This window comes from Mesocricetus auratus, unplaced genomic scaffold (genome assembly GCF_017639785.1).
Source record: "Mesocricetus auratus isolate SY011 unplaced genomic scaffold, BCM_Maur_2.0 Super-Scaffold_100025, whole genome shotgun sequence".
Taxonomy (NCBI): domain Eukaryota; kingdom Metazoa; phylum Chordata; class Mammalia; order Rodentia; family Cricetidae; genus Mesocricetus; species Mesocricetus auratus.
Genome location: NW_024429206.1, coordinates 5,394,407 through 5,414,757, shown reverse-complemented (window position 1 = coordinate 5,414,757; position 20,351 = coordinate 5,394,407). Strand labels below are relative to the sequence as shown.

At 50.1% G+C, this 20,351-nt stretch overlaps 1 protein-coding gene across 1 annotated transcript; it reads right to left on the bottom strand.

Annotated features, from left to right (window-relative positions):
• Positions 1-637: 637 nt before the first annotated feature.
• On the bottom strand, positions 638-18,603 carry Dao (D-amino acid oxidase). Its single transcript, XM_005078932.4, has 11 exons — positions 18,342-18,603; positions 14,460-14,659; positions 11,222-11,336; positions 9,768-9,844; positions 8,890-8,955; positions 6,996-7,050; positions 5,530-5,634; positions 4,626-4,708; positions 3,659-3,776; positions 2,697-2,795; positions 638-1,774 (listed from the first exon to the last, which is right to left on the bottom strand). Exons 2-11 carry the CDS (start codon positions 14,648-14,650, stop codon positions 1,643-1,645), a joined length of 1,041 nt encoding a protein of 346 aa, XP_005078989.1. The 5' UTR covers positions 14,651-14,659; positions 18,342-18,603; the 3' UTR covers positions 638-1,642.
• Positions 18,604-20,351: the final 1,748 nt, after the last annotated feature.

Genomic DNA, 20,351 nt, shown 5'->3' with positions numbered 1-20,351 from the left:
CAAGGGAGAAAAATAAACTCATTAAGTGTTTTAAAATTTAAAGTTAAGTATACACCTGTAATCCCAGCACTTGGGAGGGGGGAAGAAGGAGGGTCAGAAGTTCAAGGTTATCCTCAGCTACATGGTGAGTTTGAGGCCAGTCTGGGCTTCATGAGATCCCTTAAAAGCAAAACATGCACACATACACACATGTGCTCTCTCTCTCTCTCTCTCTCTCTCTCTCTCTCTCTCTCTCTCTCACACACACACACACACACACACACATACACACACACACACACATATAGAGACAGAACAACAGAACAACAAAAAGAGGGAGAAACAGAGACAACAAAGATAGAGACAAAGGAGAGGGAGAGAAACAGAAACACAGAGATTCTGCTTTACAGGAACATGATTCCACACGCTAATACCTGAGAAGCTGAAGCAGGAAGATTTTGAGTTCAAGTCCAACCTTGGCCACATAGAAACCCTGTCTCAAGATCTCTCTCACTCACACACACACACATAAATGACATAAACTTTTTTTTAAAGATCAGTATTTTTGAGCAGTACAAGGCCTGCCACAAAGCCTCCTGCCTCAGAAACCCACTGGACTTTGAGCAGGAGGCCTGGGGTCTAATTTTAAGCAATCCTGTTACAGAAGGTCTGTTTATTAGTGGAAATGTCATCTGTTTCTCTCCACATGAGATTCTATTTCAGAAAATGTCAAAATATGTTCAGTAAGCTGGTGAGATGACTCAGTGGGTAAAGGCGCTTGCTGCCAAGACAGAAGCCCTGAGCTTGATCCCTGGAACCCACAGGTAGAAGGAGAGAAGGCTGCCACAGGTTGTCCTCTGATCCCAACATATCACGACCGTGGATGTTCCCACCCACATACATGTACACAGTAGATTAACAAACGTAAAAAAAAGATATTCAGTGTACCAAGGTTGGTCACTTCTCTCTCTGATTTCAGGTCTCAAGAGCACGGGGTTTGGCTCTGTGGTATAGCACTTACCTTCTATGCTCAAGGCTCTGAGCTATGCCCTCCCCTCTTCTCCTGCCCTGGCACATGCAGGTACAACCTAGATAAAGTCTCCTCAAGACCACAGAGATGGCCTTCGTGGTGGTGAGAATGAGGGAAAGACATGTCTTAGGATCGACCCTGAAGAGAGTTGGGATATCCCAAGAGTGTTTTAATAGTATTGACCAATGGAGTGCTGAGGGCAGGAGTCCCCCCTCCTCCCGTCACTACTGGTAGACAGCAAGTGTGTTGTGAATCACTCTTCAGAGTTCTAAGCAAAAGTTTCTGGACCACCTCTTAGGGAACTGAGCCCAGACCCTGCCACCCAGTACAACCAGCTTTAGTACAGTCATCCTGTTGTGAGAACAGGATTGCTACATGGTCCTAGATGCTGCCTGTCTCATATAGATGGGCTTAGGACCAGCCAGGATCCATCCTACAGATGCTTAGCCAGATAGGATGTGTGGGAAGGACCAGGCCGTGACGGATGAGCAGAGTGCCAGGATTTCCTCACCTCACACCTTTGCCCAAGGAAGCCAGGGAGCGGGGAGTGAAGAATCAGCAAGGAGACTATCACTTAATTGGCTGTAGGGTACTGGGATGTCCTCAAGGGGCAAGTGATGGTCACTAGAGTCCTTAGAGGTGGGATGCAGGCATCCTGGACAACTTCTTTTCTTCTAGAATTTTCCCAAAGAGGTTGGCTGCCTCCATTGCACAACCCCAGTGAATTGTGAGCCCGTAGCCTCCATGACCATAGTTATGGATGACCTGGGAGAAGCAAGAGAGATGGTGGCCAGGTATGGAAGGGACATCAAGGGGGCACTCAGGAGAGCTTGGCTACACTGGAAGACTAGGAACTTTCTGAAAAGACTTGGTTAAACCAGATGCTATGAGCTCCATCAGTGTGTTGGCAGGATGCTGGGCAGGGCCTGGGACTAGCTTGAGGGAAACTATTTGAGGAGGGGTAGGGTGGTACCCTAGACTCGTGCTTCATCTCCTAGTACAGGAAATGCAGAACCATGAAACCTTGAAGGCAGAGACATCTGCCACATAGTTCCATTGATCATTATTCATACACACAATCATCTGTACACCCTCACCTACACTTGTGCCCCTGTCTACACATGCACAATGGTCACACACATACCCCTCCACACACCCCTATCTGTCTGAGATAAGAGGAGAAAGCTAACCTTGGTACAGCCCACACTTGCCCAGCTCCTTCCCTTTGGGACAGAATAACCAATGGATTCCATGCTCTCAGCTCCCACCCCTGGTGAGGTGACCCAAGAAGAGCTCCTCCAGAAAGATAGTGGCACAGTCACCAAGTGAGCATCCTAGAAATGTCTCTAGTGAAGTTCAGGTTATACACACAGCCCTGCCTGTCACCAGTTGTCAAACTTAAGCAAGTGCCATCACCACCAATGGCAGTCCTGTTTTCTCAGGAGGGCAGAGAAAGCTGTTCCTATCCGAAGAGCTTCAGGGTGGATTAGGAAGGTCACGAGTCTGTCCTGTCACCTGGTATAAAACCCCATTTCTCTCTACTCAGTCCTTTCCCACCTCAGGTCTCAGTGTCCCCATTTATGGGTGGGGGTGGCCACCACCTGATCTCAGGCAATGACTTTTCCTAGGAAATGGCAGGGTTATTGTTGGAGCTGGGGCAGGCATCACTTCCCTTGGCCCAACGCACCTCAACACTCGAAGATCCAAAATGAAGCTGCTCTCTTTCTAGCCGAACCTGATGCCGGACCGGCCGGAAGCCAGTGAGTTCCCCAACGATTCTTGCATTCTGGGGGGAGAAATGCTGGAAACTTACCTAGATCATTTCTTCTGTTGACATTCTAGGTAGCTGTGAGTTAGCTTTCGGAATCTCATGCCACCCCCTTCATTAGTCAGCACACTATTTGATCACAAGTTACCAGTTACCCCCACACACTGTGTGTGTGCATGTGTGTGTGTGTGTGTGTGTGTGTGTGTGTGATATGCAGGTGTATACATGCCACAGTGGAGGTCAGAGGACAACCTTACATGTCACTCATCACCTTCCACCTCGTTTGAAACAGGGTCTGTTCACTGCTACATGTACTGGGCCAGCTGGCTTACAAGCCTGAGGAATTCTGGTCTCCACCTTCCACATCACCATAGGAGTGAGGGCTTACAGCCCTGTGCGGCTGTATCTCCTTCCCATGAGTTCTGGGAATCTGGGCTCAGGTCCTCACTGCTATGCTGCAAGCCCTTTATCCCCTGAGCTATCTCCTTTGCCACCCACCACCTCACATTAGCTCATCCATATCAATGACCGCAGTCACCCCAGCCGCTGTCCACAGTGTCACCATCACCGACACTGCAGCCGTGTCACCACCAACCCCAACACTGCCTCCCGACTATCTTGTCAGCATCACATGATCAGGCAAACATGAAAATGGAGGCGTATATGCATCAAGTACACCTGCTCTCTGTGGAAACACTAAGACGCCACCCTATGAAGGGCCAGTTATGCGTCATTAGCCCATAGCAAGGGCTTCTCTGAACACTGTCAAATGCTGCTGTATTCTCCAGTCTCTCTGTGGGGCTAACCTGCCCACTTATCCCAATAGACTATCCTTGCGTCAGGACCAGGCTGCCCTGGTCTAGGGCACTGACACTCCTCACCTTCAGGGTGGGCTCCAGTTTACAGCAGCTCTTCCAAATGGTGTTGTGGTCATGGACACTGTTTAATTCATTCCAGTTCCCCAGCTGGAAGACACCTCCGAGAGTAACTGTCTTGGACCTCGATCAGAATGAAGAGGGCTAAAGAAAATGAATCCTGGCAGATGGAGGCATCTCTCCCTCTCCTCCTCCCTCACTGTCATCTCCACTGAGTCATCCGTTCTTGTCAGCATGACCATCCCCGCTAAACACAGCCCACGCCATCGTGACCTCATCAACCCACTGTGCCACCCATCCCCGGCGTCATCATTGCCAACTCTTCTGTCATCTCTATCAACAAAGGAGATGTCTGGGTGGGGGAGGTGCGCGCATAAAACATTTGTAGCACAGCAGTGAGGCTCTGAGCCCAGATCCCCAGAAGTCTTGTGAAGTCAGTAGCACATGACCAGCATTGTCATCAACGTCAACTCCATCACCGTTTGTATACCACCAAAGCAACACCACCATGACATTGTCATCTCCACCATCATCAGCACCATCGATGATGCTGACCTCCTTAACACTGCCACTTTAACACCCCATGCCTGTCAACACCCCAATCAGTTCTGTCTTTCCCCGTCAATAGCCAGGCTACTGTCATTCAACACCAACAGTCTTGCCATCCCCTCAGCTCTGCCACATGAATGCCATCACCTCCATGGCCAACATTATCAACACCATCACAAAATTGCTCTTCCCCCTGCTGCCATTCTAACCACTTTTGGTGTCATTGCCTGTGTATCCAGGATCTTTGTCCTGGCTTTACTATGCCTGCCACCAAAAGGAATGTTCAAGATAAAGCTCAATTAAGGCTGAATCCCACCATCCCAGGGATTTCATTGCCTAAGCCCATTTATAAAAACAGGTGGATGGAGTGTTAAGAGGCCATGAAAATGTCCCCTCTATGATCTTACACGAGTCATAGATTTACCCTGGGATGATGTATGGGGAGTTGTAGATGCCAAGGCGTGGGTCATGGGTGAGGATAAAATGCTTCATCCAAGGGGCCTCCACCTGTTGATTCAAGGCAGACATATCTTGTCAGGGAGGGAGACCAGTGAAATTACCTTTAGTGTGTTCCCCTCAGTGGTCAGACTTCTCATGACCCCCTGGCCCAAGACTGCAGGAGGGTAACCTTACAGTCAGCTCCCTTTGCTCCCTGGAGTATCCCTGGTCCTCACTACATGTCTATAGAAAAGCCTTAGGTCACAGGAGATAACACACACACACACCAGCCAGAACAAGGAACACACACACACATACCTGCCTACATGTAAATGCACAGATGCACATTCACACATGCATATGGCCATACCCATCAGCGTGCCCACAAATAGGCAAGCATGTACACATATGTCCCCATACATCATGAGAGGCATGGGACAATGGTGACACCCATGGAGCAGTCAACCTGGCCTCTAATCACTATTTTCTGTTGTGCATTCTTGTACACGTTACTTGACACCTCTGTATTTCAGTTAAGTGGTTGTGTGATATGACAGGACCATTTCAAAGGCTGTGGTAAGGACTAAATGATCAATTCAGTAAATACTTAAGTTCATATCTGGCACTTGATAAGCACTTCATAAAGGTTCCCCGTTTTCTTTATAACCCAGGCCTGTGCTATGGCTCCCTCATGGGGAAAACAACCACATGCACTTTGCTATGGAGAAGAAATTCCAGATCAGAACATTTGAGGTGCAGGGGGTAGGTCGGTACTTATGTCTTCAGTAAGTCACCTCCTCAAAGGTTGGAGTCACTCAACAGAACCGTCCGCCACCTTTGGAGTGGCGGGGGCAGGCAGGGTCAGCTTTCCATTGACCACAGCGTCTCACCTGAATGATCTGGCCCCGGCCGGGCTGCAGGGAGGTGTCTGCTTGCAGCGCTCCAGCCCACACCCCAGTGCAGTTGATAATCACATCCGCGCCTCCTCTTGCCACCTAGCAGCAAGAACAAGTCAAGGGATGGGAAGGAGTGAGGACTGGGCTGTGCTCTGCCCACTCCAGCCTCTTACACCTGGGGAACTGGGGTGACACGCCACAGCTGTCTGCTTCCTGGGGAACTGGGGTGATGCGCCACAGCTGTCTGCTTCCTGGAGAACTGGGGTGACACACCACAGCTGTCTGCTTCCTGGGGAACTGGGGTGAGGTGTGCTGGAGATCCAGGGACTCTGGCTAAGGGACTCCTTTTAGCTCCTTGAGGCTCAAATGCTCTCTGCTCTCATTTGATAATAATTTTCTTCTCTCTCTCTCTCTCTCTCTCTCTCTCTCTCTCTCTCTCTCTCTCTCTCTCTCTCTCTCTTCCTCTTTCTCTCTCTCTCCAGGGTTTCTCTATGTAGCCCTGACTGTGCTCTGTAGACCAAGCTGACCTTGAACTCACTACCTGCCTCTGCCTCCCAAGTGCTGGTATTAAAAGTATGCACCACCGCATCCCAGCTGACAGTCATTTTCTAGCAAAGCCAATAATGTTGCCAGGCTACTGTGAGGATCCCGTGTGACCCTCAGGAGAGACTTCTGGATAGAGAGTACTATGGAGGGAGAACTGTCCTAAAACCTTAAAGAAACGTTCACATTAAGCCATCCTCCATCAGAACCTTTAGAGCCCATAATCTTGCCTTCTCTCTGCCAGGATGCTGGCTTTGGCTCAACTTATGCCTGAAACACTTGTCAACTCAGACACAGTAAGCACTCCCGTGCTTCCAGCCCATCCCTGGTAAGCCCCCGCCCCAAGACCATCATGAACACATAAACTGCTAAGTGTGTTCTGTCTTAGAGCCACAGGGAAGGGGAGTTTTGTCAGAATCAACCTCAGAGCCCAAGTGTCCACAGGGGCCAGACCTGACCTCAAGGAGCTCAGTGGATATGATGAGCTTTGTCTGTGCCGAATGTTATTCTGCTCTCTGGGATTAAATGAAGTCACATAGCTGAGCTGGCAGGGTGTGGTGGCCCTGATCTCATCACTGAGTGCCGGGGCATTACAGAAATGTCAACCCAGATGTCAGTGGGAGGCATGGGAGGATCTGAACCTTGGAGTGGAGTAGACCTGACTCTAGGGAAGAGTGTTGCTGACTCTAAAACACACCTAGGGTCAGACAGAAACAGCCCTGTCTGACCCCAGTGATCCCATTGTTCCCTTCTTACAACCAATATCAAGGCAGATACCTCCTCCCCCAGAATGCCCGCGGCCTCCTAGGGCAGGCCTGCAGGGACCCTGAGTCTAAGAAGGGGTCTCCCACACAGAAACAGGAAACATCTTACCTCCCTCCCTCCCACGCCCATCCCCTCACACCCCGGCCACTCACCTCTTCAAAAGATTCCACCTTCCGATGGAAGAGCTTCACTCCCCTCTCTGTCAACCTGGGATGACAAGACACATCAGAACAGCCCCAAACTCACTTCTCCTAGAGGGCAGCACAGGGGACATTCCTGTGGACATAGCCCCATGAGATGCCCCCATGTAGTCATTCAGTTCATGGACACCGGGTTGGACCAGTGGCCTGAAAAGCATTCTTTTGTAAACAAGATCTTCCTGGAGGCCCTGACCCCTCACTGAGAGATGGAGAAGGGTCTTCCTAAAAGTCACGGAGTGAGCTGTGCACCGAGAGAGTGGGACTCAGACCCAGGCCTCTTTCTCTGATTTCATTCTGCTGCCATCATATCACTTTATATCAAAGGGACAAACTTTAGGGGGCTGGGGAGAAGAGGCAGAGTTGGATCAGTGTCAAATGCACCTTTGTCAGAGCATGACACCAGAGACAGGGTACCTGGGGACACCCATCTGTATCTTTGAATGTGAATGTCCAGAGAAGGGCACAGTGGTGGCATGTTTGTCCAGACTATGTGAGGCCCTGGGTTTGATCCCAGCACTGAAAACACATCAAAACCTTTAATCCCAGCACTCAGGAAGCAGAGGCAGGTGGATCTCTGTGAGTTCGAGGCCAGCCTGGTCTACAGCGCAAGTTCCATCTACAGAGCAAGTTCCAGGACAACCTCCAAAACAATACAGAGAAACCCTGTCTTGAAAAAAATGAAAAAGAAAAGAATGAAAAAAAGAAAAAAAAACCCCATCAAAAGAGCCAGAAACCATAACTGTTCAAAGGGTTCTCTCAAAAGGAGTTCTAACTAAATAAATTCTTCATGATGAAACACCTGGGAAGAGGCTGGTCAGGTGTCACAATGTCACAAGGACAAGAGTAGTTATTGTCACCACATGGTTTGCTGTGTTGCAATTTCCTCAGATTTGTGACATTCCCTCCTAGCAAGAGCTGGCAAGACTCCTGAGACACACGAAGTTGACGAAGTTAACCAACAAATGTCACATGACTTGGAAGGTGAAACACAAGATTCACGAGGTCCCTCCCCCAAAGTTACACAAGCAATGACCGGCTAAGGGAGGCCAGCTGAGAAGCCCAGGGGAGATTCTCCATGCAGCTGCCTCTGAGATGGGCCGAAAGCTCCAGGGTTGCAGCTTTCACCTGTGCTGGGCTATGCTTTTTCATGGACAGGGTGCCAGGGGCTCTAGGACTGAGAGGGGATGGCAAACTGGTTCTTTCATTCTTGACTGACCAAAGGGAGAGACATTTTTTAAAGATCATTTATGCAAATGATGTAAATATATCTAGAAAAACATTTAAATACATTTTAAACTACTACATGAACATGAAGGCTTGAGTGACGTTGAAAATCTGCCCTAGCCAGGCGGTGGTAACTCATACCTTTAATCCCAGCACTCGGGAGGCAGATGCAGGCAGATCTCTGTGAGTTTGAGGCCCTACAGAGCGAGTTCCAGGATAGCAGAGCTGTTACACAGAGAAACCTTGTCTTGAAAAACCAGAGGGGGGGGAGAGGAAGAGAGGGGGGAGAGAGAGAGAGAGAAAGGGAGGGAGGGGAGGGAGGGAGGGAGGGAGGGAGGGAGAGAGAGAGAGAGAGAGAGAGAGAGAGAGAGAGAGAGAGAGAGAGAGAGAGAGAGAGAGAGAGAGAGAGAGAGAGAGGAAAAAGAAAAAGAAATCTGCCCAGATGGCTTGATGCTTTGTGGGGTTCAGAACCTTTGCCTCAGCCCACGGTGGTGATCAGGACCAGGGACAGCTCCTACACGGCACCCTGGGATTTTCCTCAGCATTGGTCAGCATTGACTACTCTTCCACAACTTGGTCCCTGGAACCTGTACTTCTCGAGAACAGCAGCTTCCGGTCTTACCTCTCAGTCAGCCATGGCAGGTAGCTCTTCCCCTCTAAAGTCAGGCTTGTGTTGAACCAGCCGTAGCTAGAATCAGAGTTGGGAAGGAGATCAGAACCTGCGATGTGAGGGTTGGCTTGGTACCTCCCTGTGAGTCCCTAGTGGCTAGAGCTGAGGCACCAGGTGGCATTTGTGGGGTGACAGTGGGAGTTCAGCTCAATGCAAGGAGCAATTTCCCATCCAACCATGGCATCCTGGGATATAGGGAATGGGGTTGGGTGAGGAGAGTACCAGAGGGGGGCAGTGTGAAACCTCACAGTCTGAGCTGGAATCCTAGTGTGGGCACATGGCTGTGTGGCCCTGGGAAGTCATTTAGCCTCTCTGAGGTTCTGTTTCCTCACTTGAGAGAGTGGTTTGACAACGTGGAGTGCTGTGGTTTAAATGTGGAGCGCCCCTCAAAGGCCACGTGTGCAGGCTTGGTCTCTGAGGTGACAGCAGTGAGAGGTGATGGGATTAGAAGGTCAGGGTGAGGGAGGATCCACAAACCACCATGCGCTTCCTTCAAAGGCCACTGTGGGTCCCCATCATGCCCTCTCTTTGCTTCTTGGGTTGTGATGGAAGCAGCGGTGACAAGCACCCTCGTGAACTAAAATACGCCTTTTTCGTGGGTAGCTTGTGTCTAGTATTTCATCACATGGATACAAAATTGATGGATATTTCGGCCCAAAGCCCAGTGCACCTGGAGCCCATTAAGGGGCTGGACATCAGAAGGACAAGGTACCAGCGACTCTAGGACTGAGAGGGGATAGCAAACTGCTGCTTCCGTTCTTGACTACCCTCTAGACAGTCCTGCCTCAACTGTCCTGCTCCAGTGTCTCTGCCCATGACAGAGATCTTACCCATAATCAGGGAATATGTCCATCTCTCTGGGGGTCAGCTTCCGAAATCCCAGAACTGTGTTCCTCCAGAAAGGGTCCTGAGGAGGAAGCAGAGATGGGCTCACAGAGATAGGATAACAGGAACTCACGGAATGCTTGCTGGGTGACAGATAGTCAGCAGTGTTTGGCTGGAACCCCCCCCAACTCACTTCTGCTTGATCTGGAAAGCCCTATTCCTCTCTCTCCAAACCCCACCCTATCAGAGAATCTCCAACAAAGAAAAGGCAACAAAAAGCCCAGTTCTGCATTCTTGGTGGCTGCATCTCCTGCCAATAGCCCAAGACCCTGTCTAAAGCAGTCAGCTTTGACCATACTTGGGCACAAACCCAGCTTATGGAGGACAAGTCATCATCTCTTGCCTACAGGGTATATATGCTTCCTGTTATAGTTTGGCCATGTGACTTCACTGGCCCCTGTATCTTGGGCTGGAGGACTCACCAGGAGTTGCTTTGCTCAAATATACCTGCTCTTTTGCTTTTTCAGTTTGCCTTGATCTGGTTTACTGTTTTGGGGGCAAAACCTATTATCGAGTTACAGAAAACCTATTAGGCGGCATTTATTTATCTGGCTCAGTGGTTTGATCTTTACAACCAGCCACTGAGGTGGACACTGTGCAACCCTTACGGACAGGCTAAATGACCCTAGAGAGGTCAAGTAACTTGTCTGAAGTCGCATAGCTAAAAGGTAGAGCCAAGGTTTGAACTCACACAGTTAGGCTCAAGTCTATGCCTCTCACTCCACTTAGCATCAGAGTAAACGGTGGAGCAAAGTCCAGGAGAGAGAAACGGTCTTAGTGGACCTGAGGCTGGAGTGTAGTTCAGTGATATTTGCCTAGGATGCCAAAATGCTGATCCTCAACCCCACTAAAATAAGTAAATAAAAAATAAATCTAATTTTAACCTGAGTCTGTGACCTCTGAATACTCTCCCATCTCAAGGTCCCAGCCCCATCTGTCCCCATTAGGACACCAAATCTCCCACTCACCCACCTACCCATCCACCCAAATGGCAGTGTTGGTGACATTGTCCTAAACAGAGGACTTTGGTGGGGTAAGAAGATGGATTGTTACTGGGTAAACAAGCCTAAAGGTGGGTTACTGTTCATTAGAAAAGCAGAATAGGGAACACCCTAATCCTCCTGGAACCTTCCCTAAACTCCCCCTCAAAAGTCAGCTACCTCGGACAAGGGCAATCCTACATCCTGTATCAGCCAGACCCCTACCCCGCTGACATAGAATCTGTTTGCTTTTCTCCCATTTTGCTCTTCTCTCTATCTCCCTGATATTTCCAAGAGGTAGCCTGGGCAATTTGCCCCCCCCCCCCCCATAAACCTTTCTTTCTACCTACAGTGGCCTAACTCTACAGTTTCTCTGCACGGTAGCTTATCACCCTCAAGGTCAAGGACACTTGGCTCACCGGAACTTCTTCTTTGAAGAGATTGTAGCCTGAGATTAGGGACAAGCCCATTTTTTCAGCATTTGGAGAATGGATATGGCTCAGCAGGTAGTCGAAGGTTTGCTGATTCCACTCCCTGGAAGTGTAAGAATTACCACATGTGAGTCTCTTCTACCAACTGCTATAAAAACCTGAGTTTGGGTCAAGGAATTAAAATCTGTTTAGCTCCCACCTTGTAAGACCTTGAAGAAATTTGACGAGTTGGAGCTGAAACCCCTCTCCCCTTCCCCCTTTGTTTCCTGTGCACCAATTTTAGACTACCCAATTGAATCCCAGCATTCGGGAGGCAGAGGCAGGTGGATCTCTGACTTCGAGGCCAGCCTGGCCTACAGAGTGAGTTCCAGGACAGCCAGGGCTACACAGAGAAACCCTTTCTCAAAAACAAAAACAACACACACACACACACACACACACATACACATACACACACACACACACACACACGAAAAGAAGAGAAGAAAAAAGAAAGAAGAATGAGACATTGGACCCTAGTCAGTTGGGAAAAGACATATTCACCATTTGAGTTAGAATGAAAATTGAATGCACTTCCTGTCTCTGTGTGTTTGGTCTTCTGAGTACACACTCTTAATCAAGATAAGGCTTGCCTTGGCCAGACACTTCACCTGGAATATTGGTCTCTTTCCTAACAAAAATGGCACCAGGGTTTTGATCACTCAATGCCCTGGGCAGAACTGTTCAGGTCAGCATTGTGGTGAGGCTGGCAGGAATGTGTGCAAAACCCAGTCATCCATGGGGCTCACTCCTTTAGTGCTCCAAATAGTGCTCCCACACCTGGCTTCCCAGATGGAAAATCAGGAAGAAAAGAATCTCTAAAGTGCACCCCTGAGGAGCACACTCACACTGGGAAGGCTTTGAGAACTGTGCAGTCTGGAGCCGAGCCCCCACTGTGGGCATGGTGGGGTGCAGTCTGGAGCCGAGCCCCCACTGTGAGCATGGTGGGGTGCAGTCTGGAGCCGAGCCCCCACTGTGGGCATGGTGGGGTGCAGTCTGGAGCAGAGCCCCCACTGTGGGCATGGTGGGGTGCAGTCTGGAGCAGAGCCCCCACTGTGGGCATGGTGGGGTGCAGTCTGGAGCAGAGCCCCCACTGTGGGCATGGTGGGGTGCAGTCTGGAGCCGAGCCCCCACTGTGGGCATGGCGGGGTGCAGTCTGGAGCCGAGCCCCCACTGTGGGCATGGCGGGGTGGACACGGGTTTGCTGTCTTCAGGCACACAGCTCCTAGGCTCTATTCCAGTCAGGCAGGGCCATTCAATTCTGTGCTGGCCAAAGCCTCTGTGATGGGTCCTTAGTTCTCTCCATATTTATTGGTCCTCAAGAAGCTAACATCAAGGCCATGTGTAGGAACACACACTTTTAAAACCCTAGCAGGAGGTAGAGGCAGGCAGATCTCTGTGAGTTCCAGGCTAGCCTGATCTACTTAGTGAGTTCCAGAGCTACATGATGAGCCCTGTCTCAAAAAAAAAGAAAGAAACATTGGAAGCAACTTTGTAATTGACCTTGGGAACTGTGTTTGAGGAGGAAGAGCACAAGCTAGAAGCAATACCATTGATAGACACACGGCTTCAGAGTTTCTTGACAGGAGTGAGCATTAGGGTCTCCATGATGTCATCCACTGGGGGTTCACTGTTGACACCTGTCAGCTGCTAAGCACACATCATAACCTTCCGTATCTTCTTCAGTCAGCTTCCTGGATCCTCCGCATTTGAAGCTCTCTGGATGCATCAATGCTGTGGCATTGAGAGCCACCCAGCTTAAGGAAGAACAGCAAATGTCCCAGTGCACAGAATGGACCTTTGACGATCACTAGTGCTATGTATGTATGTATGTATGTATGTATGTATGTATTTATTTCCGGTGTGTGCATACTCACACGCACCTGCTGTGGCCCTCACGGAAAGCTCAGAGAGCAGCTTTGGGTGCTGCCCTCATCTTCCCCCTTGTTTGCTGCTATGTGCTCTGGTATAGCTGGGCTGGGAGTTTTGGGTGATTTTCTGGTGTCCTCCTGGAGTCTCCCCAACCAGGTCAGCCTGGGATCATTGATGTGAGTAACTAGATTCAGCTTGAAAGTGGGTTCTGGGGTTCAGGGCCCGGATGGTTAGACTTGAGTGACAAAAGTTTTGCCTTCTGAGTCTTCTCCCTAGCCAGCCACTCTTGGCTCCAATTTCAGAGACAGACCTGCGGTGATGCCTTTGAGAGCTGATTTATGCTTTAAGTCTAAATTACGGTGCTTAAGAGATCTATAAAGCAGAAATGCTTCTAACCTGTAAGCCCCACTTGCCTAAGGACAGATAACTTTTATTTTTGTCCGTGGAAGATGAACAACCCATGTGTTTTCACGTCTGTAAGCAAGGTTGGTTGCCCCAACTTGATCACACGAAGGCAGGAAGTACATCAGGGTATCTGGGGAAATTCTCTGGGAATCCCAGGTGTGGACATGGCCAGTGTCCATCATCCTGGCCAGTATCTAATAATGCTTGGTTCTGCTGGGTGGTGGTGGCAGCGGTGGCAGTGCACACCTCTAATCCCAGCACTTGGGAGGCAGAAGCAGGTAGATCTCAGTGAGTTCGAGGCCAACCTGGTCTACAGGGTGAGCTCCAGGGCAGCCAGGCTTGTTACACAGAGAAACTCTATCTCAAAAACAACAAACAAATAAAAAAACAAAACAAAATGCTTGCTTCAGGTTTGGCTCCAAATCTGTGGTAGTGGTTGATTCTTGCTAGATGGGATCAACAATGCCCAGGATGTCTTTTGTAGGATCAGGAACCCCAGCTATGTCTGCTGCCTAGCTCGTTATTTCTTATTATTTGATTCTTCCTAACTTATTTATTTACTTTCTTAAAATACAGAGTCTCTTTATGTACTCGTGGCTAGCCCAGAACTTTAGACCAGGCTAGTCTCCAGCTTGCAGTGGTTCTTCTTCCTCTGCTTCCTGGGTGACAGGCTGACAGGTAGGTGCACTTGCCTGGTTGTTCAGGTTTTAATCTAAGTCTTGTTGTATCACGCTTGTTGACCTCAAGCTTATAACCCACTCCCCTGTACCCGCATGCCCTGGGACACGTGTTGCCAGGTCAAAGCTTCCACAAGAGTCTTGTCCTTGGTGATGAGGTCTGTGATAAATCCTCCCTCTGGGGAGCTCAGCTTCATGGACCCCCAGACCACGACATGGGACCCCCAACTCACACTTCCTGAGGGTTCCTGGGGTCTGAGAGATAGGGCTGCCAAAAGCCCGCAGCCACGTCACTAGTGGTGAATGGGGTAAAGCGGTCTGCGTAGATCTTCATGTGCAGTGGCTGCACAGGGCTGAAACGCTCATGAATGCAGAGGGCAGTGGACAGTCCGATGACTCCCGCTCCAATCACGACCACACGCATCTCACCAGCCTGCAGGAGGAGAGAGTGGGTTGAGAGAACCCGTCATCACCACCATCAGTGTGGGCTCCTGATGGCTTGGAAAGCACCAGACTCACTCCTGAGCCCCTTCCATTGGTGACGACCAAGAGTCCAAGATTCTAGAATGCAAGAGGTAGTCTCCCGATTTTTTTAAAAAAGGTTTATGTGTGTGTGTGTGTGTGTGTGTGTGTGTGTGTGTGTGCCCCTGAGTGCAAGGTGACAGTGGAGGCAAGAAGAGGGCATCAGATTCCCTGGAGCTGGGGTTACTGGTGGTTGTGTGCCCCCTAACCTGAACTTGGGTCCTCTGGAAGAACAGTGCATGCTTTTAACTCTTGGCTGCCTTTCCATCCTCAATGTTCCCATTTTGCAAGTAGAAGCATTGAGGTGTGCAGAGGCCTTAAGTCACTCAGCTGAGGGCCTAGAGAGAGGGCTCAGCCATTAAGAGCACTGGCTACTCTTCCAGAATTACTGGGTTCAATCAATTCCCAGTACCCACATGGCAGCTTACCCCAGTACCACCTGACCCAGGGATCCGACATCTTCATACAGACACACATGCAGACAAAACATCCATGTACATCAAATAAAAATTAATTAATTAAAAAAAGTCACCCAGCTGATAATCAAGGTGGCTCCCTGAGTACCACACCAAGTTCAGTTTCAGCCACCGGTAGGTATACAGGGTAGTCCAGTGGTCAGGAGTACTGGCTTCAAATGGTAGAGCTTAACCCTGCTATCTGTCAACCCTGGGCAAGCTACTAAGTTACAGCCTAGTAAAACACACCTTAGGGGTGGACAGGGGTGACAACAATGGCAAAACAACTCCCACCTTCAGGGAGCCCCTACTGTGCTCCTGCCCCAGAACTACAGCTCCATACACCCTCATACCTAAGTCTCCTGAGTCCGTCTGTGATCAGGGCTGCTGTTTTCAATCCCACTCTACAGATAAGAAAACTGAGGCTCAGAAGGGTGGAGCACCTCACACACAGCGCCACCAGGTAAACACAGCACACATTTGCTGCACCCCCACTGCAGGCCAGGCTGCCAGCTAGCCGATGCAGCTTTGTGCATGTCCGATGCAGGGTTTGCCCTCAGAGTTTGCTCTTCTGGCAGAGAGGTAGGCCTGCCTGCCTTGGGATACTGAGCTGTCTGCACCTTCAGATGCTAGCAGCTTTTGACCTTGCGCCATTCAGCCAGCTCCTGTGAGGCAGAACAAGGGGATTGTGTGTGTCCGGAAGGGCCAAGCTCAGCTTCGCCTCCTCTGCACTCAGCTGGCCTCCCACAGACCCCAGCTCTTGGCAACACGGGCCTGGGGCCCTGGACAGCGGAACATTCTCAATACGGCCTAGTTTTGCAAAGGGGGGATGGCTACAGGCCACAAAGGCTGGGCTCTGCTGGGGTTTCTGATGCCAAATGGAGGACTGAGTTGTCTAACAGAGGGTGGCAGCCTCAAGTCTGCACTTGGGTGCTGGTGGCTTAGGGAGCAGAACCTCCCATCCCCCACCTGCACATCCACCCCCGGGGACAAGACCACTTCATTAGTAAAACGGGAGTGACTCAGTCTCATCAGTTGTCTTGAGGAGTCAGTGCCAGGCTCTTCAGTGGTTCCTGTTATGGTGCCTGGAGGCTTTCAGGATGCAGTACCTAGTATTCAGTACCAATACCCAGTACACAGTGCACAGTACTCAGTACACAGCACAAGGTACTCAGCACACGGCATGCAGTACACAGTACACAGTATTTAGTATACAGTACTCAGAGCACAGTACACAGCACACAGTACTCAGTACCTAGGACACAGCACTCAGTATACAGTACCCAGTACTCAGTACTCAGTACACCGCATACAGCACACAGTACACAACACATACTACACAGTACACAGCTCTCAGCACACAGCTAGCAGTACATAGAAGCTCACAGTCTGCTGGATTAGCAAGGCAGACATGCTCAGCTCGGCTCAGCTCTGACACGCACTGATTGTGGGAGCCTGGCCAAGTCACTGGACCTGACTGGATAAGGCTGAACAGTTCCCAACCTGCTCGGAAGAGGAAAGCGTGTGCTATCAATGAATCACATCTGACGCTGACACAGGTAGCTGTCATTGAAGGCACTCGGTCCGCATTAGAAGCAGGACCAGCCTCAGACAAGACCATCCACACATGCAGTGATGAACGTCTGGGCTGCAAGTGCTTGGCTCTGCTATCGTAACCGTTTCCTTGTGGTCGCAGACATTTTTATTCTAGTGATGCCATTCTCCTGCTTTATGGCCAATTACTACAATCAAGGATGCTTGGGTGTGTATTTTCAACAATGAACCAGTGGAGTTATTGCATTTATCAGAGAGAGAGAGAGAGAAACAGAGACAGACAGAGGGGTTGAGAGACAGAGACAGACAGAGACAGAGAGGCAGATAAAGACAGAGAGAGACACACACAGAGACAGAGAGAGAGGCAGAGAGACAGAGAGATTACAGTCAACATAGGCACAGCACAGGAGAGCCTACTTGGGTCCCACCATCAATAAGACACAAGGCACAATGCAGACAGCACAAATCTTCATTCTTAGGGTAGCTAGCTGCTGGAGGCCATTGCCTCTATTGCCATCCTAAACCTGGACAGAAGTTGAAGCAGAGGAGGCACAGCTGACAGCCACACCCACCGCCTGTGTGGGATGTGCTCAGACCTCATCCAGTTCGGCCTGTGTGTATCTCACTGCACTCTAGAAATATTTAAGCAGGTAGCGATTAGCCGGCCTTGACTTTTCCCTCTGCGGCTCTGCTTATATAACCTTTGTCCCCTAGTAAGCAATGGGAGGAAGCAGCTTGTGTCTCTGGTTGTTATAACATGAAAGGTCAATAAAACCGAAAAGCCAGCTCTACTGGGCTATACCTTGTGCAGTTGATATTTCCAGTTCTTCTTTAAACTGGAACAAGTTATTGAGAATCAAATCCCCTCCCCGGTGTAATGATAAAGACCCTTTAGGGTATGTTTTTTGGACACAGTTTAGCACCAGAAATTTTATATCCATCCCTCTTCTAAGTCTTGAATTCACCCTGTAAGACAAGTCAAGGTGCCACATCCCAGAGACTTCATGATGGTTCGCTCAGTTGGTGAAGGCGCCTGCCATTAAGCCTGACAACCTGTTTCATTCCTTAGACCCACACGGTGGAAGGAGAGAAGTTAGTCCCAGAGTTTTCTTTTGGCCTCCCTATGCAGAGAGTGGCATATGTGAGTTCTCCCATACCAAATCAATGAATTAATAATATAATAAAGAACTTTGTTCAAAGGGTCTGTGTTCCAAGCCAGGCAGTGTGGTGCACACCTTTAATCCCAGCACCCGGGAGGCAGAGGCAGGCAGATCTCTGAGTTCAAGGCCAGCCTGGTCTACAAAGTGAATTCCAGGACAACCAGGGCTACACAGAGAAACCCTGTCTTGAGAAGCAAACAAACACATCTGTGACCGAGAGTGTGGAGGAAACTGAGACTTGGAGAGGTGACATTCTTAACCTGCCCTTCCCATCTGACTCCATGGGGCACAGTGCCACCTCTCTGAAGGATGTCTTCTGGCCTGTCCTTTTCTGTATCTCCAATCCCAAGCACAATTGTTGACCCGGGAAGACACCACGTTGCTCTGTTCCCTGCCCCAGCTCAAGCATACATCTGCTACTTACCACTTGTGCCAGGTGCCTGGAGAAGAACGGTGTGGGGTTGCACGTTCCTGTTTCTGGCAGGGATACTCCTGATTCTGGGGAGTGTTGACTTCAGCCCTCGGCCCACCAGCTAGGACTGGAATACAAGGTCAAAGTCTTCGGCAGTGGAGGGGGCACAGAGCAAGGGGTGGGGCTGGGCACTGTGCTGCTCTCAGGGACGGACGGAACTCAGTCTGGCAAAGAGACCTCATGTCCCCTGGCTCTAGTGAGCTGACTGACTTTTCTGGCTGATCTCAAGCCCCTGTGGACAGGCTGGTGGGGAGGGAGGGGCTCATGGGCACAAGAAGACCTATCTCCCTGGCCAGCTGGAGATGAGCCTCTTCCCTCCCTCTTGCTGCCACGCAGCAGAGGGGAGGATCGTTCCCTGGGCCACTGTGGGCCAAAGGCAGAGGACAGGGACTTCCAGGTCAGTCAGCTAGCTCACTGCTGTTCTGGGACACTGGGCAGATGAGACTGGGAAGGGACGCCTATTTGGGCAGTGGGGACGTGTGACTCTCTGCTTCAGTATTCCAGAGATGGAGGCAGCCATACTCCAGGCCTTCTTCTGCCAAGGCTAGACCTGCAGCCTGGATAGAGACCAAAATTCATCTTGATAAAGAGATAAGGATCCTGAGGCCCAGAGAGGGGAGGGGAACTGTGATGGTCCAGCCTCTACCACCAGCCTCAACGCTAGCAACATCTACTGACAAGGAAGATGGTGAAGGAAGCATGCATAATGCCTGAGGGACCCCAGGGACTCATGCACACTAGGTAGGCACCCTGCCTCTGAGGTATAGCATCAGCCTGCTCTTGTAAAACAAGTGCACACGGCAAAACCCTCTTTTAACTTAGTGTCCTGTCTCCATCTTAGAACATTCACGTGTCTCTGGCATCTTGCAACCCCAGCAGAGTTCCTCGTGACTCTGATTCTCCACATAGCCCTTGGAGGTTCGCAAGAGTCAGCTGTGTTGTGTCCCATTCCTCCAGAACATCCTGTGGTGTTCTATGTTTGGCCAATTTGAAGGGGCCAGTTCTGAGCACTTCGGCTGGACCAGCCCTTTAAGGTATGTGCTGCTCTTTCCTGCTCCCGTCAGATCTGGGGGTCCAGCACCCTTGAAAGTCAAGTATATGCCTGCTGAAAACCCAACGCTGGCTCAACTGTATTCTGTATTGCATGTGTCCACTGGAAACTAAGACATAACCAATCAAAAAGCTTGTATGAGAATGCCCTTAGCCCTAAACAAGAAACAGAAAAATTAGACAAATTACAGCTCAGTCTCCCTTCCTCCCTCCCTCCCTCCCGCCCTCCCTCCCTTCCTCTCTTTGTCTCACTATCTCCCCCCCCCATTCTTCTGGTGGGAAGTTATCTTCTCAGGTATCTCAGAAGAGGCTCAAACTGATAATCATTAAATCAGATGTCCCAGAGCTGCAGAAGCAATTTTTGTTTATTTGACCAGAGTTATGGGAGTAGAAGGTCATTCTATCCATTGCCTGGTTGATGAACAACACGACTCCCTTGTCATCATCTAACACACTCAAGTCAGAAGCCAGGGTAGGAAGGAGGAGATGAGATCAGAAAACAAACCCTCTGGTGGAGTCCGGTCAGGCTCATGCCTGCCGGATTGGTCTCCAGCTTGCTGCCGAGTCAAAGATGACCCTAAAGAGTTGGTCCTACCTCCGCCTCCCAGGTGCTGGCATTACAGGTCTCTTCTGGTTGATAGTACTGGGGATCAAACCCAGGGCTTCCAGCAGCCTAGGCAAGCAGGCTATCACTCGGTCATCTCTGTCTTAGCTGTTTGTTTTGAGACAGGATCTCACTAATTAGTCCAGACAGGCCTGGAACCCTCAATGCTCCTGCCTCAGCCTCCCGAGGGCTGGAACTGCAGGTGTGAACCACAGTGCCTGGCTTTCTTTCTTATTTCCTGATTCTGCAAAGTTGTCCTGGATGTCTTTCCTGGCCCCTTTGCTTAACTGATGTTTTAGGATCAACTC

Bases quoted from the DNA above. Each gene is read 5' to 3' on its own strand.
- Dao (XM_005078932.4), bottom strand. From the start codon at position 14,650: ATGCGTGTGGTCGTGATTGGAGCGGGAGTCATCGGACTGTCCACTGCC. The intron at 3,777-4,625 runs GTAAATCTATGA...ATTCTGATCGAG, and splicing joins TCCCCATACATCATCCCAGG to GTCCAAGACAGTTACTCTCG. The intron at 2,796-3,658 runs GTGAGGAGTGTC...TTCTCCCCCCAG, and splicing joins AACTGGAGCCCACCCTGAAG to AATGCAAGAATCGTTGGGGA.